Genomic DNA, 25,213 nt, shown 5'->3' with positions numbered 1-25,213 from the left:
CGGAGCACTTCTTGTTTGTTCCTTTTAATTGTTAAAATGCATCCGTTTGAAACCGTCCCAGCGACCCCCCTTAACATCAGCACATCATTGTTGGAGGTCGCAGAGAATGTCATAAAGTCATTGCATTTCAAGTTGAAACAAACACTGATGGCGTTTTAATTGATGGATGTTAAACAGCCCCCATGTTGCATCCACTGTGCAGGGGGAGGGGGGGTGTTTGTTTACATTAACTGACAACACGCCTATGGATTTCTATTTCAATGTGATTTTATTTAAATATTCTGTGGGCCAGGCCCTTTTATTCCATCGCTTTCCCTGTGAGCGCCATTTAAGTTGAGGCTTTGGTGTGTTTCCTTTTCTGTGAGATGAAAAAAAGAAACCTAGGAAAAAAAAGTCCACTACTAGAACCGTAACTACTCTCCACATTAATATACCGCATAGCCTGCATGTACCCCTTTGAAAGTGGTACTCTCATGGATCTCAGGAGTTTCATGCAGCTCCCACTGCCGTTCCCACAAGGGTGCTGTTTTTTTCTGTGAGAATGTGAAGTGTACAGCACCATCTCCCCTCCCTACCCCCTCTCCGTGCCACTGAACTATCTCCGACTGTCACAATCTCTCCGCAGTAAGCTCCTCTCTTTGTCTTTCAAGTGTCCCCTTAATTAGTGCTTCAGTCGTTTGGTTTTTTTTTGTGGTGATAGGGCTCATTTCACATTGTGCATTGGTGTAAATAGTATTTGAATTTTAAAATGCACCTCTTGGGTGCTACATAAAGGGGAATATTTAATCACGGATCTCTAAATGAGAGGATCTTATTTTCTTTTGGGTTGGTATGTTATGCATATTAATGAGATTCTATCCACGGAAGATATTGCTGCACTCTCCCCCCCCCCCATCCCCCATCCCCCAGCACCCCCACCTACTTTCCTTCGTCTCTCGCTTGGCTGAATCTGCATTTGTCTTTGTGGTCAACGAGGTCGAGGAAGCACCACAAAGGGCTTGATGCGGTAACGGGTCGGGGGGGGGGGGGGGGGTGCGTGTACATGTACTATCTTGGAAGCATGGAGAGATCAAGGTACGCATGGCAGTGGTCTCCAACGGCTATGACCGGGCTCCACAACACCTGCCCTTACTTTGGCAACAGACAAACGTTTGCCCCCCCCGCCTCAGTATCTCACGTATAGCGCAGTGCTTTGCCCCCGCTTATGATAGACGTTGACCTCCACGTCACCTCGTGTACTGTAGGGACGTCTTTGGAGCAATGAGCACCGAAACTCCCCCCGCCAACACAAACACACAAACACACTCCGTTCCCGGTCCCACGGATGGCAGCTCTGCACCACCGCTACCATCGGCACCTTAGATCAGAGGAAACCTCTGTTTGCTGCAATAACGGGGCAGATTAGTGGGGCATCGGTGGTGGTGGTGGTGGTGGAAGGGGAAGGGGGGGGGGGGTCGGGGGGGAGGTGATTATGGGGAGATGATGCCACGTAGCTTTTGTTTGTCACTCAAACACCAATCAGCGGGCTGACAGCTCAGACTTCAGTTGACTGTCACTGGGGGCTAACGGTCCTCATTAAAGATCTAGGTCATCAGTGGGGAGCCGGGCCGCGCACAACTGTACAGGGAGGTGTGTGTGTGTGTGTGTGTGTGTGCGTGTGTGTGTGTGTGTGTGTGTGTGTGTGTGTGTGTGTGTGTGTGTGTGTGTGTGTGTGTGTGTGTGTGTGTGTCGGGGTACACGCATGTGAAGGTCTCTGTGAGCGTATTCATGCTCGCATGCCTGCACCAGATGTGTGTTTGTGTGTGTCTGTGTGTTTGTGTGTGTGTGAGAGTATGTGTGAGTGTTTGCACCCTGTCTGTGTTTGTGTACCCATGTCTGTGTTCATGCCTATGTTTCGGTTTCCCTCTTTTCCTTTTTTTCGCCTTTATTAAATATTAAAGGAGGCACACGCGGCCGAGCACGTGCACTCGGTCGATTAACGTCCGCCCGTGCGGGCGTGCGCCTACACAGGCGTGCGCGCCTACTCACGTGCGCGTGGCCGGGCTTCACTCGGGGAGCTCCTCTTGACACACGTTAATTAACACTCATTTTCCTTCACGGGGTGGGAGGGGGGTAGAAGGCTGGGGGAGGGGGGGTTGATACAGGGATGGGCGCACACCGCTATCACGCTTTCATTCACTCATTGTCCTCTCCTGTATCAGTAATGGGGGAATAGGGATTCATGCCTTGTGCACCGAGTTAAAAAGGCTAGGAAATAAGGGAATTAGTGCGGTAACCACAGGGGAAGGCAGTGAGTCTGAGCGGTGGAAATGAGAATAAATAAGCCCTGCTCTAATGCCTCACCTAAGGAAGTCCCAGCGAGGTAATGCCCCTTTGTCGTTCCTCAATTTAAGAGATTTTTGTAGCGACCGCGTTGACCTTCACGCAGCCCCAATGTCTTTTGCGGTAAATATAAAGATGTATTTATTATGGTCTTTTGTTGTTGGTGGTTCTGTTTTTGTTTCACAAAAAAAATTTGCGAAGACAGAGAAAGTTCGGAAAATTGGCTTTTAGCAAACAAGGGAAACAATAACTGGGACCACCAACGTGACAACAACACTACCCGGGGCAAATGTTTGGCTAATGACAGCATGAAGGACAGCGTCTGGTACTATGGGAAAAGATGGACCCGTTCGGCTAGATGGACCCGTTCGGCTATACCGCATTCATTCACGTCTGTTTTGTTGATGGATCTTTGAACTTTCAGGGCCATGTCCCCTCCATAGCCCCCGGGCTTTGGGGATTAACTAAATAGGTTGCCGTCGCGACCTCCACCGTCCCTTGATAAGAGTATGTGAACAGAGAGAAAAGCCCTTCTTCTCTCTTTGCACACTGCACCGCACGAGACCATCTTGCGTCAGCCGGCTCCTACGGTCCTTACGCTCTCTTTTGATCCGGCGTGATGACATTGTGACTCCATGCTAACAGATGCAAACTAATGGCCGCTCAAAGCGTTGACTGTACATGAACGCACCTGCTTCCCCCGGCGACGACGATAACAACAACAAAAACAACAACAACAAGGATGCGGCGTCTGATGAAAAGCCGGTTGCCTGCTGCAAGCTATTGTCGTTTGCCTCCTCCCCGCCTTCCTCGACGTTCTCACCAGACACGGACCTGGCGCCCTGATCAGCCGCTAGCGTCCTCAGATGAATGGCGGGGCTAGTGGCGCGGCGCGACATCTGCTCCACAGCTGAGCCGCGACACCTGCGCGCTAACTAGGAGCTCTCCTAGCTCTCTGGGGCGGGGGGGGGGGTGGGGGGGGGGGGGGGGGGGGGGGGGGGGGTGGAGATGCGAGCACGCCAAACATCAAGGATGAGCGGCTTGGTGAACGGGGGCACAACAGAGGGGACCCCCCCCCCCCATTCAGCTTGTTAAGTCCTCCCACCTGGCTTACCGCGACCACACGTATCACAGTCAACTGCCCTCTGGGGAGCGCTATGATCGCACTCGCAGTCTGCCGCCGAGGCTTTGTGTGTACTTAACCTGCGTGCGCGTGCGTGTGTGTGTGTGTGTGTGTGTGTGTGTGTGTGTGTTTGTGTTTGGTTCGAGTCAAAAGGAACACAGCTGCCTGTTTGTGGTGCACACTTTACGTGTATGAGTGTGTGCGTGTGTGTACAGACATGAAACCTCTTTGTGTGTGTGTTTGTGCGTGCGTTCGTGTGTGGCTGGGTATATTCAGACCAGGAGTGAAGGCCTGGGGCCACCATCTTTCCATCTCACCCTCTCACTGGCCTTTATGTGTATTCATCTAAGGTGTGTGTGTGTGTAGATGTGACATCAAACCAACATGGATTCTGTTTGTGTGTTGTGGGGTGTAAGGGAGCACGACAAAGACCCCGAGCTCTTCTTCAAGACCTTGCTGACGCTCAAAGAGAGAAACCTGGCCTTTCAACTCTCCGTCCTGGGGGAGACCTTCACTGATGTGCCAGGTACACACACACACACACACACACACACTATGAAATGCTTCTTTAACAGGTTCTAGCGGGGTCCACAGGGTTGCATGCTTCATGATGATGATGATGATGATGATGATGATGATGGCAGAGGTAACAGCGTAACTTGTTGACTTTTCTCTCACCTTTTCCGAAGTTGCGCCATCGGCGTTTTGAGGTTGATGCGTCTAAGTGTTCTGGGTTGTTGACTTAGATGTAAGGGGTACAGGTCACCCCGCGGGCCAGCGCGCCCCACCCCGCAGGTCACATTTTAATTGATAAAACACACTCCCCACTCGCAACTGATGATGCTATAATGACTTTGGGACGCTCGTGTGTATTTACAGCTCGGTGCTAAGTTAATTAATACACACCCGCCCATCCGCGGCTCCGAGCGGGGACTGCGTTAGGAGGAAACACACTCTCTTATATTGCAACGTTAACTTTTATAGAAGCATAAACAGGGAGGAGGGTGGTGGTGGTGGTCGGGGGAGGGGGGCACCGTAAATTTTGTCTCATATTTTGTAATTACGTTTATGATTGCTCGGAAGGCAATTACATTAGGACAATTTTAATCTACTTTGATTTTCTTAATAGGGTCACCGTATTGATTCCTTTCACCCTCCCTCCCCAGCAATACCTGCTTTTTTTTCTCTTCTGCTTATTGCGATGTCTCTAGCCACATATCTATAAAAAACGGATGATTATCCTACTGGCTTTTGCAACCCTGTTTGTAAATTAGGATGGGAAAAACATATTTTTTCCTCTTATTTGTCCACAAACTATTTCTCATCTTGCTCCCTGTCTTAACCCCAGACACACACACACACAAACACAGACAACACTTTTCATTTGCGTACAGTGTGTGTCCTCCTAAGCGCAACACTTTCCAAGCGAATATGGAACTCATTAAAAAAATCCAAAATGTCACAGCAGATGGCTGCGCCGATGACATTAGTTTGAGTTGCATTATTTCATTGATTTTATTCTCCATTAAACAGCGTCTCCCAGAGTGGCAATCTAATTGGCCTCAGTCGACGGGACCTGAGTCATAAAAGCGCCCCCGAGAACCAAACACCGGACTCGGGTGTGTGCCTCTCCTGGCTCCTCTGGCGCTTCACTCAATCGACTGCGTATCCAATCATGTGATTAAGACCGCGATCATCAAAACGCAAAGAAACGACAAAGTCCAACCGTCGGCTGAACTGTACCCGCTGGTGTGTCTCACCCTTTCTTGTGGTTCTTTGTCTCCAGAGATCTTCGCTGAGGCCAAGGGCCAGCTGGGGCCCCATGTGCTGCACTGGGGCTTCCTGCCCAGGAAGGAGGACTACCTGGCCGCCCTGTGCCAGGCCGACGTGGTGGTCTCCACCGCCAAGCATGAGTTCTTCGGCGTGGCCATGTGAGTGCACCCCAGGTTCCTCTCTTTCTAGCGGGTAAAGGTGTGTGATGCTGCGTTCATGCTACGCTATTAGATTAGGGTGTCTTCTTTGTGTGTTTGTGTGTGTGAGAGAATAAAATGGGGATGATCATTGGGATCAGTTAGTTTGAGGTTCTCTATGTATAAATGCAGTATCTGGCACTTATTGATGACGAACTGTACTCATAAAGATAACCAAATCCATTCCATCACGCAAGAAGTTTGAAGTTTGAAGAAGCGAGAGAGAGAGAGGGAGAGGGAGAGGGAGAGAGAGAGAGAGAGATGGATGTTTCGTCTCGGTAACTTGAAGAGGGGTTCCTCACAGTGAAGCAGCAGCAGCAGCAGCTTAAGAACATGATGATCGGCAGAATCACAGCCAGCCCACCGCTCCCACATCTGCTCATCAGCTGCCGCCCGCGCTCAATTGGCTACCGGTCCTGTTGTCTGTTGGTCCTGGTCCAGTGTCCCATGTCCACGTGTGCATTCCCGGGATTCAGGGGGGGACCGCCTCCACCGATCCCTGTTCCCCTACCCCCCAACACACACACACACACACACACACACACACACACACACACACACACACACACACACACACACACACACACACACACACACACACACACACACACACACACACACACACACACACACACACACACACCCCCATCAAACCGACTGCAATGCTTCCCAGCCCCCCGGCTGTAAATCAGTCATGGCCACGGACCTCCCGTGTGCCGCCCCCCCCCCACCCTAGATATATAGAAATGGGCCCCCCCCGGTTTATCTCCCTAGATAAACCATGTATAAAGGTAGCCTTTATACATGATCTCCTCAGCTATGTTTTTTCGTGTGTGTGTGTGTGTGTGTGTGGGGAGGGGATGCTGGGAGGGGGTGTTCAGTAGGGCCTACATGGCAGGCTGAGCCGTTAGCTTAGCTTTCTAATGTGGTATTTGTCCTTAGCTTAGTGTTCTAATGTGGTATTTTGGTCAGCTGCTTCTGCTTTAGCAGCTAACCTGTAGGCAGTGGGTATTGCTTTAGTTATTTCTTGAGTGCTACTCAAAAAAAAAACTTTTAGGACCGGCCAATGTCTGACTTCAGGTCCTCCCAACATCTGGGTGCTACCTGATGCATCTTCACACTTCACTGTTGGACTCATCACTCACAGGAGCCGCACTATGATTATACCCGGTGGTGGTACAACAACAATCACTTGGAAACGTTGGCGTCAATCAAATCCCCTGCAACTCACCAATCGGTAACCGTCGTGGATGGGAATATTTACTCACTAGTAAATAAATAAACAATGTTCTCTTTTTTTATCATCTCCCAGACAAAGAAAAACACGGTGAAACCCCCCCCCCCCCCCCCCCCGTATCAGAGCGATAATTACGTTGTGTGCTCATTACGGGATGGGAAAAGACTGTCCTGAGTTAGTGTAGGAGCCTTCCCAGCGGGGCGGAAGGCTTCTACAGTGATGTTCCTCCTTCTTTTGATCCCAAACCAAGGGGGAACGAGGCACACAGCCCACCCACCACGCTCGGCTAAGTCAACACAGGGGTTGTGCGGTGTGTCTAATATGTGTGTGTGTGTGTGTTTGTATGTTTGCATGTGTGTGTGTGTGTGTGTGTGGGAGAGCGCAAAGGATGCTCACATCCCCTGTTCTTGTAGGTGATCCCTTTTGAAGCCACAGTGACACACAAACGCATCTAAATATTGATATTGGGAGGAACAAGATAGCGCCACGCCAGCGCTCCAACGTCAACACAAGGCATCCCACGATCTCAGGTGGACTGCATTATTTGTCAAAAGGTATTTCCTCAACCGGCTGGCTGCTGTCTCTCTCTCCCCCCCACACTCCCCTCCCCTGCCCTCCACGCACACGAACGTCGCCGAACAGTCCCCCCCGTCCCGGCCCTAGTCGTCTCCCCCCCTCGCCCCGGATGTAAACATCCAAACCCCCGCCGGAGAGCAGCCGTGTCTGAGGAACACCCCCGCCGCCGCCACCGCCACACTCCGCCCGCCTCGGCTGGAGTGTCACCACCGTCTCCCGTCCTCATTACGCCGGAGTTTGGCGCTAATCTGATTAATTATGTGCAAGGCAATGTGAGCGGCCCGCGATTCATGCCCCACAGTGATGAAGTAATTTAGCCCCGGCGAAAATGATCAGCTAATTATATTTGAGATGAAAAGCCTGATAACCATTTGCACGCTTACACATCACGCCACTGGAATGGAGTTGACCTTAATAATCGCCCCTTTTTCATGCATTGCGCCATTGGGGGGTTTCTTGCACTCGCCTTACCTCTGATTTAGCTTGATTCGCAGCACATTGTTACTCACCCGGGGGGGAGGGCAATACGAATGTGTTAATTTGTCGTTTGGTGAGTTCCTGCCTCTGTCCGGCAAACTGTTGCGTCTCGTGTTGTGTTTGACTCGGAACGTGTTGCTGTCGGTGGCGGTTATGGCGCTGAGGTCACCGCGAGTGTGTTGTTCATCGGTCACACGCTGAGAATTCACAATGTGAAATTGTGAAATAACGGATGTCACGTTTTTTTTTAAATATAGAAATAGGATTGGATGAGAGTGTGTGTGTGTGCGTGAAGACTGCTATGGCGGTCAATGTGATGGGGACAAGTGGAGTCCGCCCTGGACCGGAGGGGCACATGCAGAAGTTTCACATTGTTGCCTACTTACTGCCTCTTTACAATGTGTTAATACGCTATTAGGACTTTGCCCGTCTCCTCTCTGTGTGACAGCAGTAGGTTGTACAATGCAGTCGCTCTCCGTAAATGAGGTGTCTTTCTCTCCGTTCGACGCGCGGACAGGACGAGAGCCCTATACGTTAAACCACATCGCCGGGGGGGGTGGGAAAAATGTTCTCCGGATGGACTCCCTTTCTCCGTCTCCGGAAGCTCATTTGTCGTAGAATAGAAGGCAATGATGAACGGCTCCACAATGGCGACAAGAACGTACGTCTCCAGCCGCTATCAGCCGGCAGCGTTACCATTTATTTAAGCTTTTTTTTTTATTGCAGGAAGTTCAGTACATCTTGTCCCCTATACTGACACGTTTCTCCCAATGGCTTCACGAGGAAGATTCAACAGGGACACTTTCTGTGAACAGAGTCTGCGGTCGCTAACGTTGTACTTTATTTGAATTTCTTCTCCTTCTCCCGGGCCTTGTAGGTTAGAAGCAGTCCACTGTGGCTGCTATCCACTATGTCCTAACGCGTTGGTGTATCCAGAGATATTTCCAGGTACAGTCAATCATTTGTCAACCCTGGTATTCCCACTGTTTGCCTTTTTTAAAGGTGATATATTCCTCATGAGAAGTCATAGGTTGACAACTATTTGGCGGGGTTGTCTTTCTGGTTTAGGGACAGATGAGCGAAACATCATGGCCTAATTTTACCTGATTGTTGTAATGCCATAACTGGCTCCTTCCTTCTCTTCAATAAGATTTGCATAAAGAATGTGAATCTGAAAAAAGAATGCCGGTTCAATTATGTAAAACCTGTTCCAGTTCAGTGTGATATGTATTTTTAATTGTAAAAAAGTGAGCTGTATCTCGATTTGTGCTTTGAGGTTTTGTTTCAACAAAAATGTGTGTGTGTGCGTCTGTGTGTCGCACACATTTGCATATACTTTGGTGAACTTGCGTTAACATCTGAAATCTGTTTTTACTTTTTAAGATATATATATTTATCTCTCCTCCTTAGCCGAGTATCTGTACTCCACACCTGAGCAGCTGTGCAAGAAGCTACAGAGACTGTGCAAGAGACCAGACCTGGCCCGCCGTCACCACGTCCAGGTAAAGCACACAGACACACACGCACACACGCACACACACACATGCTAAAGTCCCTGCCTGTGTTGGTCTCCCGGTCTAGGTGGACACCACAGCCTACTCCTGGGACGTGCTACAGCAAGGTTTTGCCGACCTTCTTGTGGCACCAGAGGACCCCCAACCCTGACCAAGGCTGGAGAGGGAAGAGGTGGGTTTGGGGGAGAAGTGCCGTTTTTTAAAGACGCAGAAGGCGAATAAGAACAAGAAAGAGCCGGCAGGTTTCTCTCATTTTTTCTTTTCTTTCCCTTTCCTTTCCTTTTTTCTTTTTACCCGGGACTCCATTAGTGGCGAGGGCGAGCTGGATTTAGAGGCTTGGCGATGGGACGCGCAGTCTGCGAGGGCACTTTGTGGCGCTGGGGTTCCACGGCGTCATGGCCTGACACGCAGCCACGGGCCGCGGCCGGACCCCGCCGCCGCAAACCTGTGGCGGAGCCGTCGCAGACACACTGTCTCAGGCACCTCTCCCTGCTCCAAATCAAAGCCAGCCCCCCTCACACACACTCGGCGGCGGCTGGAGACATTGTGTCGGGACCTGTAGACGCACCCCACCACCGCACCCCTCCTACCCTCCTCATCTTCACGTGCTCTCTTTTGGGGAGAGCCTCTTTTATGTCTGTGTGGTTTTTGGGGGAGGAGGGTGGAGGGAGGGCGAGTGGGGGACAGAGGTAGTGTAAAAAGCTTTCATGTCTTCCATAGGCTGTGCCACTTCATATATCCGGTTGTGTTCGTTTTTTACCCTTTGTACTGGTGGAAGACGTCAGGCTGGGGTCCGTGTGTGTATCTGTGTGGGGGGATGTGTGTTTGTGTGTGCGTGTGTGTGTGTGTGAAGGGAGAGACTGTAAGCATCAGTGTTGTGTGTGTTTGGGTGTGCATTTGTGTGTGTACATGTGGAGAGAGTGCGTGTGTGTATAGGTTGTGTGTGTGTGTGTGTGTGTGGAGAGACTGTAAGCGTCGGCATTGTGTGTATAAATGTGGAGAGTAAATGTGTGTGTGTGTGTGTGTGTGGAGAGACTGGTAGCGTCCGTATTGTGTGTATGTGTGGGTGTGTGTGTATATGTGGAGAGAGTAAGTGTGTGTATAGATTGTGTGTGTGTGTGTGTGTGTGTGTGTGTGTGTGTGTGTGTGTCTTTTTTTCCCCCCTTCTTACCACACGGACAGAGTGGCAGCCAAGTTGTGGCCTGACATGCTATTCCATGCCTCTCCACCTGGGTTGCCAGGTCTGAGCCCGGAACATTCTGGAAGGGCGCCCGTGAGCAGACCTTAAGACCGTCTAGGGATCAACTAATGAGCGGTTGTTTGAAGTCCCGAAGTTTTGAAGAACTCCATTTTTCTGAATTTTATCATTTTTATACATTTCCTCTATGTATACCATCTGGATGGTAACTGGGCTTTTTTCTCCCCCCTTCATGTGATGAAAAAATAAACATTCTAAGCAGATCTCTTTTTTTTATACACGGAAAAGTGAATCCGATTTCCATTTTCTTTGAGGGCACTTAAGACGAAAATGCTGAAGGGAAAGTTAATGCAATACAGCTCATTGTACATCAGTGAATCAGTGCAATGCTAGCAGGAGATACAGGCTTTGATCTCCCGTTCTGATGGGAGACGGAGGAGACATTCTCTCCTGCCCACGTTTCCACAAGCTAAGAGAGTGTGTGGATGTTCTTCCAAAATGTAAATTATCGATAGGATAGAAAGAGAAAGAAGAAAGAGAAAAAAAGGGAAAAAGAATCTTGTTGGCGGTTCTGTTCAGCACAAACACACATTTCGAGAGAGAGAGAGAGAGAGAGAGGGAGAGAGAGGAAGAAAAAGGTGTATAGGTTAGCAACACGATTGTAAACCGGATCTGTTTCCCCTGACGGATGCTCCCTCGTCCTACCCCCTAACCCCCGCGCCCTCCATATTTCTAAGCAACACTCCTTCTTGGGTTTCGCTGGCGGCGATATTAGTCCACTGTTGTCTTTATCTTTTAATGCCGCGCCGTGATCTGCCGCGGCAGCGGAGATGCGGGGCCAAGAACGCATCCGTAGCAGAATGGCAGCAGCTTAAGACGAGGGCGGGAGAGGGAGAGAGGAGGCAGGAAGGAGATTCCTGAGGAAAGCCAGAGTCGGTGTGTTTTGAATTAGAATCCTTTCCATTATGCACATGTTTTGATGCGTGTGTGTGTGTGTGTGTGTGTGTGTGTGTGCGTGTGTGTGTGTGTGCGCGTGTGTGTGTGTGTTTGCAGGGCAATACTGGGTACTGGAGGGGTGCCCATCCTGGTTATTAATGGACTTTGAGGTAACGTGTGTGTGTGTGTGTGTGTGTGTGTGTGTGTGTGTGTGTGTGGGGGGAGGGTGGTGGAGGGATAGGTACCCCCTCAGGGGGGTAGTGTAGCATCAAACTGTCCACCCACACGACTGAACGCGACCTACACTCACACAGACGCGCGCGCGTCTGTAGCCCCCGGGCGTGCTTACCCGCAAAACCCCCCACCCGCTCTCCCCTTCCTCCCTCCCTCCTTCCCAATGCATTTTACATCCACACAGCTCATTTAAGGGGTAGAAGGAGAGGAACGCACCCCAACACCACCCCTTTTCAACACCTTTTGCTTCCAGTGTTAATTTCTCACTGCTTGAAGGCGGGCAGAGGCCCCAGCGATGCGCCCGCTGCAGATGCCATCTACATGTCGTTCCTATTGTGCCCGCAGATCGCGGGGAGGGAGACTACCTTGTTCTGCATGTGACATCTCATTTCAAATTCCCAGCCAGTTCGACGCCATTAGTTGGGGGGTTGGGTGTGGGGAGAGGGGCGGAGCAGCGTACTGTTAGAGCCGCTGGTACGGCCGAAGCTGAGTGCGTTCGTAGGGGGAAGTCTTCATTGTTTTTGGGCGGAGAAAACGGAGTAAGCGAGAGCACTCCAGTTGAACTGGAGCGCAGGAAATAATGGACAGCGATACGTCCACGGTTAACATCAGAGAAACCACTTTATGTTGTGTCTGTTTTTTCACTCCACTCCACCCCCAAATGGGGGGGGGGGGGGGGAAGAGAGTGAGCTTTCCAGCATGCGTTTATCTGGTTTATTTGATACTGTTTGGCTTTATTAACATACAAACTCGCCGCGACTCCCCGCTGTTTGGCGAGAGCGCTAAATACTCTGCGACACTTTGATTATACAGACAGGAAACCCCAAGTGATCCGAAATGAAAGGGTGCGGTTGGTCGACAGAGTACACTCACGCTGCAGCACGCCGCGCCAGCAGAACGGGTATGGGGGCATTCACACTTCCTTTATGCAAATACACGGGTTGTTTTTTTTGCAGACAACCCTTCACATGGTTTTCCACAGGACCATCAGGTATTCGCTCTCTCTCTCGGGGGGGGTCCCAAGCGTGCTCCCCTTGTTCCCACACAGAAGAGCTTCAATCTCGTGGTCTTTGCAAAACCGAGAAAGGCTCACATTCAACAGCAGAGCCTCCCGCGACAGCCCGCGCTCGATTTGACGAAAGGAGACGCAAAAGGAAAAACAAATGGAAAATCCCTGCACAGGAAAAACGGAGCTGCGCCAAAGCTGGAGCCATCAGTGCAGTTTACCTCTAACGCGGTTGCCATCTCCGGGAGCGGACGGAAGGGGAGCCCCGCGGCTTGAGCAAAGGGGTTGAGCAATGCTGGCCCCCCGGGTCATTCCCTTCCACCTGGTGGGCACAAGACGGCGTGCCGGCGTTAATGCAATTTTCCCCGCCTTGTGCTTAGCAAAAGTGTGTCAGAGTCCGTTGTGCTCTGGGTGGACGGCTGCGTGTTGGAGAAGGGCCTCAAAGCAGTGTGTAGCAGCGGCCTGCCGTGTGTGTGCGGCCTCCCGCAGCTACACAACATGTGTGCGTATCGTGGCTGACACGCCGCAGCAAACTGCGAGGCATCGGGCAGAGTGTGCGAGAGTAAGATGAAGCATTGTCTGTGGTGTGTCGAAGGAAAATGCTGTATGTGAGCAGTGTGGAGGATTATTATTTGATCCTGCACATAACAAAAGGAAGTACTCATTTGAAATAGAAGGTATCAAAGGCTTTGGAATCGTTTTATGGGTTTGGTGGTCGACGATATACTTTCTATATGGTCGTTTGTAAATGTGCCCACTGATTTAATTAAGGCTTTTCATTTGTCTAAGTCTGGGCTTTATTTGGCTTTATTTAGCCTTTTTTTATTATATCTGTGAGAAAGGAACCGACCAAACTAAAGACGGCAGCTTCAGAAAGTAAAAGTAGTTTTAATTATCTGGATTTGCTCATTAGGACAGGCCAGATATATGCCTAACACATGTAATCAGATGGTTCAGTGTAAGGTTAGACCAAGGAACTCCCTACCCTTTTTCTTTGTGAAAACACTGTTTCACAGCACGGTACTCTGGCCAGCGTGGAGATCTCAAGGGTCTCATTGAAAATATCATTGGAGTAAAAATTGTGAAAGGAAAACTGAACACAAGTCTATTTAAACATACACCGTATATACCGGGGGAACAAAGTAAAGGCCATAATCATGATGCAAAAGAAAAATAGCTCCACAGATCCAAAATGGATGACGGTATAGAAGACGGTTGACCACAGGAAGCTCATCAGAGACGCGACCGAGAGGCCAACGTCAACCTCAGAAAAAGCCCTAAGCGGTACATTATGGCCCCACCGTACATATGAAAACCATTTCATGTTGGGGTTTTTTCTGAAGTTCTGACTGCAATGGAAACAGAGGCGACCTTTTCAGAAGAAATTTCATACCGAAAAGTACCTTCTAGTCCTGTTTGAATAACGAACTACAAAGGTCTATAACCACCTTAGCAAATGTCTTTGAGCGTTACGGTGAAGTAAGGTCAAAGTGATTAGTCCCAATTCCAAATCGCGTGTGGATAATAAGCCAGGACAACCTTATGTTTAACCAATCCAGTGAGCGTCCTTTACAACAGAGACCAGGCATTTTCTGCGGTGGGCACTGCAGCTTTCTTCTGGAAAGAGAGGAAAATTAAAGGCACCATTTATGAAGACCGAATAAATAAATAAGTACTTTATTTAATCAAGGTTAGAATGCTGGTACGACTGGAGTCGCTTTGATGAATAATTGCAACAAATATGTGTTGTCAAACTTGTCTGATAATAAAAAAATCTAGATCTATCTTATGTATGCAGGACACACGTCCCTTTGTTATGCACAAATTAGAGAGAATTTGGTTTATTTTCAGGATAACTTCTTCAGGCGAATCCTACTGTGTTCAATACGGTCCAAAGAACGTCATGCACTATCATACTTGCATATTACATTATAGAAAAATGCTAAATCATAATGAAAAGAATAGCACAGCACATTATGCCTTTATAAGTATTAAAACAGCATACAGTGTATCAACCCATATTCAATTAGAGGTAATCATTTACATTTTCATCATATCTTAGACGGCAATCCATGGAAGCTATCAGCCATTAGAACAGTTAAGGAAAGGCAGTAGGCTGTCTGCTCCATGGAAGCACAGCCCTGGCTTAACCAACTGACCGTTCATTGGACACTTTAGAGTCACCGGCGTAATAAATCAAGGTCTAATAGCGCTGTTACGTCCCTGTCATGTTGCGTGACAGCTTTAATATTACGCACATTAATCTTACATTGATTCCCTTGTTTGACCGTCATCATTCAGCTCTCCCCGTCTGCCTCCGTGTTAATTCACGGAGCTCGGACCAGGAGGACATAAGTTCACATTAAACTGTGAGAACGTTCCTCCGAACACATTACCGATGAGCAGGAGCACAGTAGTCGGACTGCGCTAAATATTACAGGGGGTTAAAGAGTTCCTGTAGAACAGTTGAGTTATGCGCCGTACATCGGGAGCATCATGAATACGTTTATTTGAATCCCTTATGAGGGGGTGGAAAGGGGGGAGAGGGGAGGGGGGGTGGTGTGGTCGGAGGTTCTGTAGGGGTTTGAAAGCTGAGTCGCAGCCAAAGGTACACAGAAGGCTTTTACCCAGAAAGAGAAATTAACACATATGGCGAAAGTGATGTGAAACAGTGCCAATACGAGAGCCCTGCAGATGCTGCTACACCGCCCCCTCCCCCCCCCCCCACCACACACACACACACACACACACACACACACACACACACACCCAAGCCACCACAGATGATGTACTCAACACGCTGCCGATTTGGAGAGTGGTCATTGTTTAAGTGGGTCACACTGTGACCACATTAGCCCAGCGTCGCCAGGGTCCACACTGGGTGTGTGTGTGTGTGTGTGTGTGTGTGTGTGTGTGAGTGACACGTGCTCTAGTGAATCCTTAAGACGATCTGAGCCGCCAATACCACCCTCAACATCACCCTCCTCCCACACACACACACACACACACACACACACACACACACACACACACACACACACACACACACACACACACACACACACACACACACACACACACATATTCCCCCCCACTCCCTTAAGCTCCAGCTACCTACCTAGCGAGAGTGGAGCCAGCTGTGTGAGGCGAAGAAAAACAGCCAAAACATTGAATGTGTGCTGATCCGTACCTTAATAGTCGATGTCACCACGGATAGTCCTTTGGCCCCGGGGCCCCCAGAGCCAGGTCACGGCCCAGGGACACGGTGAACCTCCCCAACAAGAGCCTCCAGGTTTGCAGGCACATATAAAAAAGAACAGCCACCCCCGCTCATAAAGCTTTTATGGTGAAGTCCATAAAACAGTGAATGCATTAAACAGTTTCATTGGGTTGTTAATTGATGCTGCTTTAAATAGTCCGGGTGTCGTGCAGAGCTGCCGGTGTTGACTGCAGCCTACGTGCTTGTTTGTGATCTAGGTAGTAAATATGTGTGTGTGTGTGTGTGTGTGTGTGTGGGGGGGGGGGGTTGATGTATATTGCATGTGTGTGCGTGTGTGTGTGTGGTATGTTCATTAGCGTTTAATATTTCATACCTTAGGGCTGTAGTGTTTGTTGACTTTGAACGTGTCACTCCGAGACGCCTTCCCCCCCACCCACCACCACCACCACCACCACCACCACCCAACTGTTTGTCTAGGGTTCACTCCCAGCTGAAAAATCCCCCAGTGATATTTTTTTCTTTCTTCTTCCATTTTCCTTTAATTTATCTTGAAAGCTGCGAGTTAAGGTTTGTTTGCCCCACCCTCCTTTCTGTTAATTCACCATGCAGTTGTTCTCGGTGCCTCCCAGACACTGATAAGGGGGCACACGTTCGCGGCTCGCTATCTGTGTTCTAACATTCCGCCCTGTACTGTATTGCTTCCAGGGGCCTCCATCCTCCACCTCCTCCTCCCTCCTTCTCCTCTTCCTCCTGAGGAAGGTTCTAGGGCACTAGTACCGAGTACACTGAGCAACCGTGGCAGAACCTACGAGCGACGACCCAGCGACGCACCCGTGCGTGAACGGCTTTGCCTGTTTTGGGCGTCGCGTTCGGAGCCCGTTGTCATTCCCTAGTAATTAAAGCTTTTCTTTTTTTTCTCTTTTTTACTCTGCCTTTTTTTCCCCCCTTGGTTTCAGTTCGCCCTGGGTGCAATAGGAGGCAAGGCGGTTCAGGGCTTAATGTGTGAGGTTGCTAGATGGGGCGCATCGCGGTGGTAGCTGGAGGTGGTGGATGACTAGACTGCGTAGCCTTGAGCCGCGGCCTGCTCACTCATCTCAGCCTCACAGGGAAGCGCACTCCCTCAAACCCTCCCGTCCCCGTCCCCACCTCCCCACTCCACCCATCCAAGAAAGGAACGGTTAGCCCAGTCTTTTGTTTTTTTCCTCCCGTGTCCAGGGCGAATGTCATTTTCTTTCTGCGGGGGGAGAGGGTAAACAAACAAGAGAAATGAATGCGGCAAACAAAATGATCCAGCTTCTGCTGGTTCGGCGTGTTTGTCGACCATATTGTGCATACTGAAACGGGAATTGTCTTTTTTTTTTTTGGTCAACAAAAACCTCCGTCGCCGGGGCAACACACGGGGTGCGACTGTACGCAGAGAGTGAGGCGTGAGCGAAACCGCAGAAACGGGGGAAGGAGTGTAGCTTCTTTTTTAAAAGTGAGGCAAAAAAAAATGCTGGTTTGAGGCCTTTTTGGAAACCGGTGGATTATCACCAAAGAACAGCGGCGTTAATTTCACGCATCAGGGGCGAGGCCGGTTCCATCCTCTTGGCTCTGCGGCGGTCTGATTGTAGGCTGAAACAACACCTCCAGCACCGAACCACAAACTAACAGAACGACAACAACAAAAGACACCGGTCTGGGAAATGTGTTTATGCTAATGCACATGTGCGCATGTGGATAATGGATAAGGAAGTGGTGGTGTTCTGCGTTTTTTCTTCCTTTCTATCTGATGGTTTCTTCTAGTCTGCAGGAGTACCTGTTGTGCCACGCCAGATCCTTCTGTCACCAAACACGGCTTTATTAACACGTCCTCGCAAGGTCTCAGTGGCTCGCTTCAGCGGTCGGCATGCACGCGTGGCGACACACACCCGTACACACACAGACACACGAAGGCATGCGGGTGTTAGATGTGCATACACACATTCCCAATTTGTTTGGGCTGCAGTTTTTCTTTGTTTTACCCCACGGTGACTTGAACGGCAAACAATTGTACTGTTAAACATACAAGGAATTGATGTCCATGTTTCGTTCACCCCACTTTGTAGACAGAGAGAGAGAGACACAGAGAGAGACAGAGAGAGAGAAACAAACTAAATATAATATACATACAATCAAAGGCAAATACTTAAAAAGACTTTGCAGCTGTGATAAAGGAACTGCGACACATCAAAGGCATCCCGTCCCGACTGTCACCCTGTATCTCAGGGTTGTTTAAAAATGCAGGACTTGAAAGATGCATTTTTAAATACAGGCCAGCCACAATTTTTTATTATTTTCTTGCACCACGAAGCTTCAGAGGAAGACGAAGACTCCCGGGATGAGGTGGAAGCACTGAAGGTGTCGTAATTGGACCAGCCAGATGCCGATTGCACATTAGCTTTTTTCTGTTTGTATTTACTTGTTTATATCGTTTGTCTTAATTATTTATTTTACCGTTGCCATGTGAGTCTTTTTTTGCTCCCTGTTCCCCAGTGTTCCTGATAGGGGGGGAGAGAGAGAGAGAGGAAAAAAATCGAAACCGACAAATGAAAATACAAAAAGGGAGTTGTCCTCAAGTGACACGGTCATATGCTATCAATATGCTGCCATATTCAGCTGTGTGTTTTTAATGGGCCTGGTGGTTTAGAAGCGCAGGGACGCCGTACTGCAACGCTTTTCATTTCATACCAACACACACACACTCACTTTCTTCCCCCTAGATACTGTACTTTTTTTATTTTTTTTCTGGTCCTATTTAGACAGGCAGGCGTCCATTGCCATGAGCGGAAGAACAAAGAGAGGGCAAAATTGGGAAAAAAGAAAGGCAAAAAGTATAAATGGGAGCTGCCGTTGCTTATTATATGAAATAATACACTCAGAGCTTGGCTTGGCGCTTCGACCCAAAACACATCGGGCCACATTCCCATACTGCTGCACTGAGTCATGTTCGCGCACGGAGTGCTCCAAGCCGACGCTGGTTGTGTCATCTTGTATGTTTTCTCTCTCTCTCTCTCTCTCTCTCTCTCTCTCTCTCTCTCTCTCTCTCTCTCTCTCTCTCTCTCTCTCTCTCTCTCTCTCTCTCGTAGGGTCCCCAAACACTGCTCTATAGGGACCCCACGCACAGGGTCTGTCTCCTTTCATTGTGCACAACAAGGCCTGTCGGTATTTATAGATATTAGTCTATCATGCTCTCATCCTCTTACACCTCAAGATCCCACCAAACGTGTTCCGTGTGTGTGTCTGTGTGTGCACATGCGTGTGTGTGTATAAGTGTGCCGGTGTGTGTGTCAAGCTTCAAGCAAGGCACAAAGCAATTGTAAAAACAGTAACATTGTGCAAATAAAAAAGCGTTCCAACAGGACCCTTTAGATCCACCTTCTCTTTCAACTTCAGCTCCATTTTGTTTTCCCTCCTGGCCAGGCGTTGAAAGCTTCGGTGGCCCGTCAGTTTCTTTTTTTTTTTTTCTCAGTCTTCGAATGTGATTGCCGATGCCAGCAGAAAGGGGAGGTCACCCAAAGCTGGAGCTCATTGTCGCCCCCAAACCCCCCCTTTACCACCACCACCAACCCCTTTTTCTCTCTCCTCTCCTCTCTTCTCGCTTTCGGCTGTGGAGGTTTAGCTAAACACAGGACCACAAGAGCTAGTCTTTAAGTGTTGTCAATCCCCCCCCCCCCCCCCCCCCCCCCCCAACCCCAAACGCTCGTTCCCAGTCCCATTGCTGCCAGAGCATGAGACATCTGATTTAGGGAATAATAAAACACAGAAAAATGCCTTTCCCATAATTACAGACCGCCTTATCTCCCGGCACGAGAGAGAGAGAGAGAGAGAGAGAGAGAGAGAGAGAGAGAGAGAGAGAGAGAGAGAGAGAGAGAGAGAGAGAGAATAAAAAGAATCCATACATTTAGATCAGGTTTTTTTTTGTTGGTGGGTATAAAGGAAAACTGCTGTGAGCGAATATGAAAGCGTTTTTTTTGGGGTGGGGGGGGGGATCTTTTTTTGCTGATTCAAAACCGATGTGAACATTGTTCGTAACGGCACCACACGGACGCGATTGTACTTTTTTGTCGGGATTATTTGTACATTCGATCCATATGGACCTTTAGCGAGGGCTTTTTGACAGTATTTACACAAGTCACATTCGCTTTATGGGAATGCCCTGCTTGCATATCAGATCATGAGTCCACGCTTTTTTTATTTGTGTTTTTTTCCCCCCCGTGTGGGTCGTGGAGGTAAGCTCCCGTGGAAACGCCAAATGACTTAACGCTCCGCTGCATCTTCCATCATAATAACAGAGCCTTTGACTCTGCGTGATGCAGCCGCGGCTGAATAAAGCGCCGTTTCATCATGCTCGATCTGGATCTGGTGTTTTGGCAGCCAAACCTATGTGCCTGTCAAGTTATTTTCACTCCAGGGTGGCCCCCTGTATTTCACAAGTCTCTAAACAACGCCGGGGCTGTGGCTAAATAATGAAGATGAGATACCGTTAAGGCCGCGATACGAGAGGCACTGCCGCTATTTGCGTGACATCTTCCCTTCGCTCGGATCAATATCGTGTCGTAGCGAAAGGAAGGCGAAGGAAAAGTGAAAAGCCCCAGAGTTTATTTGTGTTTACATTGGCCCTTTGTAACACATGGTACCTGGCTCTCCCGCCATGGGACTCCTGCTCCTCCTCTCTCTTTCAAGACTAAAATAAACCTTTAGAGCACAAAGCCCCGGTCGCAGGGCAGGAAATTCAATGAACACATTCTCTGTGCGTTTCATGTGGTTCGAGGCGCACTGGTGGTGCCAAGGCAGAGAGAGAGAGAGAGAGAGAGAGAGAGAGAGAGAGAGAGAGAGAGAGAGAGAGAGAGAGAGAGAGAGAGAGAGAGAGAGAGAGAGAGAGAGAGAGAGAGAGAGCAGCTGTGCTGATACGAGTGATGGAGAACACCTGTGTGTGTATTTATGTGTGAGTGTGCGTGCGTGTATGTGTGTGTATTTTTCTGTGTGTTTGTGGGGGAGGCCTGTTCCTGTGTGTTTCTCTGCATATGTGTGTGCATGTCAAATGTGGGTGTGAGCCAGTGCGAGCGTGAGTAGATGACTGAATGAATTAAGAAGCCTATACCCTAGCTCTCCCTCGCCAGCAGAGGGAGCTGTCACTCACACAGGCAATTAAAAAGCACAACAAAAAATACATTTGCTGCCAGAGGATTTTTTCGGGTGACTGATGATTAACCTTCCATTAAAACAGAACAAAGTATCAGCACACGTACAACCCTGGTGTACTTGTATCATATATCCAGTGGTCGTGGTACAAAGAGGGACTCTGGTGCACGTTGAGAATGACTCGGTGCACTTCATCCTTCTGGAGCCTATGCGGCCCCTCGTCGAATCAGAATTAGACGTACGTCCTTCTCACTCCCCCCCTCCTCTTCCATCACAAGCGTTAGAAGAACAGCGTGCAGGATATGCCCGGTAGCATATCTGAATACCCCCCCCCCCCCCCCCCCCCCCAACCTCATCTAGATAAGACAGACATTCCGTTTCTTTTTAATTGCGACCCGCGTTATTGGCGTAAAAAAGCGTGTGTGTGTAACAGGAGCTGACATACATGCCTGATCCTAGTCCTATGATTACCATTAGACTACAAAGAGCTTGGCAGACCACCACCATGCCCCCCCTCCCCCCCTCTCCTCCCCCCTGCAGTTTTGCACCCTGATTGACTGTTTTATTTCAGGAAGGACTACCATTAGTAAACCTTCTGCAAAGAGCAGTCTGCCATTGAAAATGATTGAAGGTAATCGTCTTGCATTGGGTGTGTGTGTGTGTGTCTATGTGTTTGTTTGTGTGTGTGTGTGTGTGTGTGTGTGCTCCGAGTAGGATCATGCTACAAGCAGAACGTCTGGTTAAAGATAGTTGAGGTTAGGATCGCTGTTCAAAAGAGAAAGAGTTGGTTGGATTTGAAAGTGTCTTTCCTTTGTGTTTACGCCAACAGAATGTTGAAGTCCAATACATCAAAAGTGTATTTAGATTTTGTAATCGATGGGACATCGTGTTGCATTGAATGTCTCCATGTGACTGTGTCCAGGTCATATGAACATTGATAGTGTCTCACTGGCAGATACGGTTCCAAAAAGCTATATTCAAGCTCTTGCTGGATTCAAGACAGTCTGGAATTTTAACCAATATCATATTCAACATTATTACATTAAGCTAAATCTATTCTAAACAGCCCTCCCCCATACATAGACACAATCATTTATCCCTCTTGATGAGAGAGATACATCTCTTGATTTACATTGCATGTAAAACACATGATTTAATTATCTAGATTTAGCTGCTGTTCAACGTGAATCCAGTGCAAAAGTTTATTATATTCTTAATAACCAACACCGAGTGTCAAATAATGATTGGACTCCTTCATATAAACAATGTTTTTATTATAGAAAGATCAACATTTCCTTTGAATTCTGCCTTAATTGTTGGCACTGGAAAATATATAATGACCTATTATTAAGGCATTTTAAAGAAAATATACAAACGTTATAAAAGGGCATTATTTATGGTACTCATTATTTATTCATTAATTTCATTCATCCAAATAATTCAAATTACTTCACTATCCAAATGATATGACCTCATTATATGTATGCTTTGTTTAATTTAATTTTGGTAGAAGTATCCTCACTACACAGGATCACCACTACATACATCACCGACATGTGACCAAGAGTAATGTTGACCAATAACACGGCGGCGTTAATGAAAGAGCTACGTTGAGATAACACAATTCAAACTCAATAACATGAGCTGTAAACCCCTAATATGCAGCAATACACAATTAGTTCGCAGAACTATAGAAGCATTTCGTAAGCACATATCATTCAAATGATAACGCGGTGACGTGGATTGAGATTTGTGGACACTGCGCGTACTGCATTACTGTGTGGTGGGGCATCTCTTGAGGACGTGCCTCACCATAATGGCTACTGGTTATAAATTATACCTGAGCTACTTTAGTTTTGAGATTTGGCAGGTGTTGTATTTGTGCAAATGCAGCTGATGGTGTAGAAATAATTGAAGCCAAATACCCAAGACATTGCAATGTCATAAAAAAGGTGCAGTTCAAATTGTACTGCCGTTTTAGAGCGCAGTCATTTCCCTCACAGACCTCGCTAACATTTATCTAAGGGCGTATTCACACCAGGAAAGTCCTTAGTTCGATCTCTTTGGTCCGGACCAAAACGCAATGTTTGTTTTTTGGTTTGGTGCGGTTCCTTTTCACATTGCAATTTTTCGCAACAGTCCGAGAATTTGTCAACAACGCACGTTTGCGCATAGATCGTTCAATCATTGGACAAGACGGTCGGGGGCGGGGTAACGCATAAAAAAAAGTAAACAAAGAAAAGAAAGTCAACAAACTATGGAGATTCAGCGTGCTGCCCTCGTTGTGCTTATACTGATTGGGTTCATACATTTACAAACATTTGCATTACTTTTGGAGCATCAGAGGCACAACGTCGATTTTATGACGTTATGCTATCCGCGGGCCGCTTGAACGCCTTCTCCCCCATCATTGTACTGAATGTAATTAAATGCGTCCGAATTATTGTGTTCTCCAACATACTTTATATGTTGTTGGTGTCTGCCCAAATATCCAAAAGACATTTCGTCTCCTCTTCGCTACATGTTGAGCCGGCACATTTTTAACGGGTCTGATAACGTGATGCCGCTCTGATAACGTGACGTTGATCTTTGAATTTACCTCGCAAATCAAACAAAACAAATAAACAAGCAGCAGTGGGAGCCTGTTGCGTCCAAAAAGGCATATTATTTTTAGAACTGGGTTGGGCCGAGCGCGGTCCCATTCACATCTCGAGCGAACAGCAGACCACAAGACCACCTCTCCGGCTGGGTCTCGGACCGGCTGTTTGGTCCGCACCAGAGTTCGATGGTTTGTATTCACACCAGCCCGAAAGGTCCGCACCAGCGTTTTTTTTTGGTTTGGTTCGAACCAAACAGGGCAGGTGTGAATACGCCCTAAGAAAGCAGTACATGTCAGTACATTCCATTTCTTTCAACTCTCCACACATTGAGTAACATACAGATCTATGGAGCCCCTTCAAAGGACCAGACCTCACGGTCAGCCACAGGGTTGGGGAGGGGGGGAGGGGGGTTTGGGGGGGCTACTACATGGCGAGGTCAAAGATGTCGCGGCTCTCCATGAGGATGAACTCCACTATCTGGTTCTGGTAGAGCATGTTGTAGGCCATGTTGCCACAGTCCATCTCGGGCCACATGAGGGTGGGGCCGAACACGATGCTGACTCCTTGGCTGGACATCAGGTTCTTCGTTGAGCAGGCGAGGACTCTGTCGAAACGAAGACCAAAACGAGATTAAACAAACCCATTGACGCATCTTCAGAAACCAAACGTCATACTTTGCTACAAATCAATCTGGTAATCAACCAAACCCATCCCTCCACCCCGCCACTCCAAAACAACAGAATCCATTGGCATACGCCGTTCAAATAGAGCTCCACATCCGAGCCCAGTTTCCTCTGGTCGAACGGCAGTACACATATACTTAACACAAGGCTCCGTGCACCTCTTGGCACACGTACCCCTCGTGTCTTCTTCCAGTGTAAACCAAAGTACCTTCAAGTTATGTCTTCACAGTCCTCGGTTCAGTAGGTTCTACCCCTGGAGCGGCCCCCGTGTCTGAAGTGTATCTCGTTTCTCAACTGGCAGTGGTACCGTGTTATTTAGTGAAGCCGGCTTTAGGTGCTCCGAGATCCAGGTTTCAGCCACGGCTCAAACCTCACTCACTCCCTCCCTCCACGGCCGCAAGTTTCGGCAACGGCGGTGCGCCTTGCAGAACATCCATCCACCCGAAAGCGGGGGTTGGGGGGAAGGAGTTCTAAAAGTAATGCGGGTCGAGGTTTAGCAGCGCCGGCGTCTGGGCAAGCGGGGAAACCAGACAAAACTTGGCTTTGGGGGGAAAGTGCAGATCCGCATTCGACTCGTGTAAGACTTGAAACTTTCTGCGGTCAGGAGGAAAAACTGGTTGTGAAGCAGAAAAAGAAAACGACACTGTGTTCACCTCGGTTGGACTTTGGTGGAAATAAAAAGAGTGGCGCTCGGGGGGCGAACCATCTTTCCCCTTACAAGCAGATTCTATGAAAAGGTGTTCCATTAAACAAGGGACACCCTGGAACTTCTACTGGGAGTATCTGAGGACTCATGGGCGTTGTGGTTCTGGGTTTATGTGTATATTCCTTTCTATGTGTGGATGAACTGCAATGGGATTTGCAATGAGAAAGAGACACAAAAGGCAGAGAGAGAGAGAGAGAGAGAGAGACAAGCTTGGGACTACGGCTAGTGCTTGCATTCTCCTTGGGCTG

The 25,213-nt window shown here is 48.6% G+C and overlaps 2 protein-coding genes across 4 annotated transcripts in view; one reads left to right on the top strand and one right to left on the bottom strand.

The window, feature by feature from the left end:
• gtdc1 (glycosyltransferase-like domain containing 1) overlaps positions 1–10,670 on the top strand; it is a gene marked incomplete at its 5' end in the record, with an annotated part of 28,760 nt that extends 18,090 nt beyond the window's left edge. Inside the window, 6 exons of one of the 2 annotated variants that reach the window (XM_079731447.1) lie at positions 3,862–3,971; positions 5,232–5,376; positions 8,583–8,653; positions 9,116–9,207; positions 9,287–9,391; positions 10,461–10,670. In XM_079731447.1, coding sequence (XP_079587573.1) covers positions 3,862–3,971; positions 5,232–5,376; positions 8,583–8,653; positions 9,116–9,207; positions 9,287–9,370 — 502 coding nt within the window. In that variant the 3' untranslated portion in view covers positions 9,371–9,391; positions 10,461–10,670. Of the gene's footprint in view, positions 1–3,861; positions 3,972–5,231; positions 5,377–8,582; positions 8,654–9,115; positions 9,208–9,286; positions 9,392–9,528 lie in introns of both variants that reach the window. The other variant, XM_079731446.1, reaches the window with a different exon arrangement.
• An 11,569-nt stretch (positions 10,671–22,239) lies between these two features.
• The window catches only part of arhgap15 (Rho GTPase activating protein 15), a 43,198-nt gene continuing 40,224 nt past the window's right edge, over positions 22,240–25,213 (bottom strand). For both annotated transcript variants that reach the window (XM_079732025.1, XM_079732024.1), the window contains exon 13: positions 22,240–24,180. In XM_079732025.1, the coding sequence (XP_079588151.1) occupies positions 24,000–24,180 (181 nt within the window). In that variant the 3' untranslated portion in view covers positions 22,240–23,999. The remainder of the gene's footprint in view (positions 24,181–25,213) is intronic.

Source organism: Pollachius pollachius, assembly GCF_949987615.1.
Source record: "Pollachius pollachius genome assembly, chromosome: 3".
NCBI lineage: Eukaryota > Metazoa > Chordata > Actinopteri > Gadiformes > Gadidae > Pollachius > Pollachius pollachius.
Note: the sequence above shows the minus strand (reverse complement) of the source record. Positions and strands in the feature narration are given on the sequence as shown.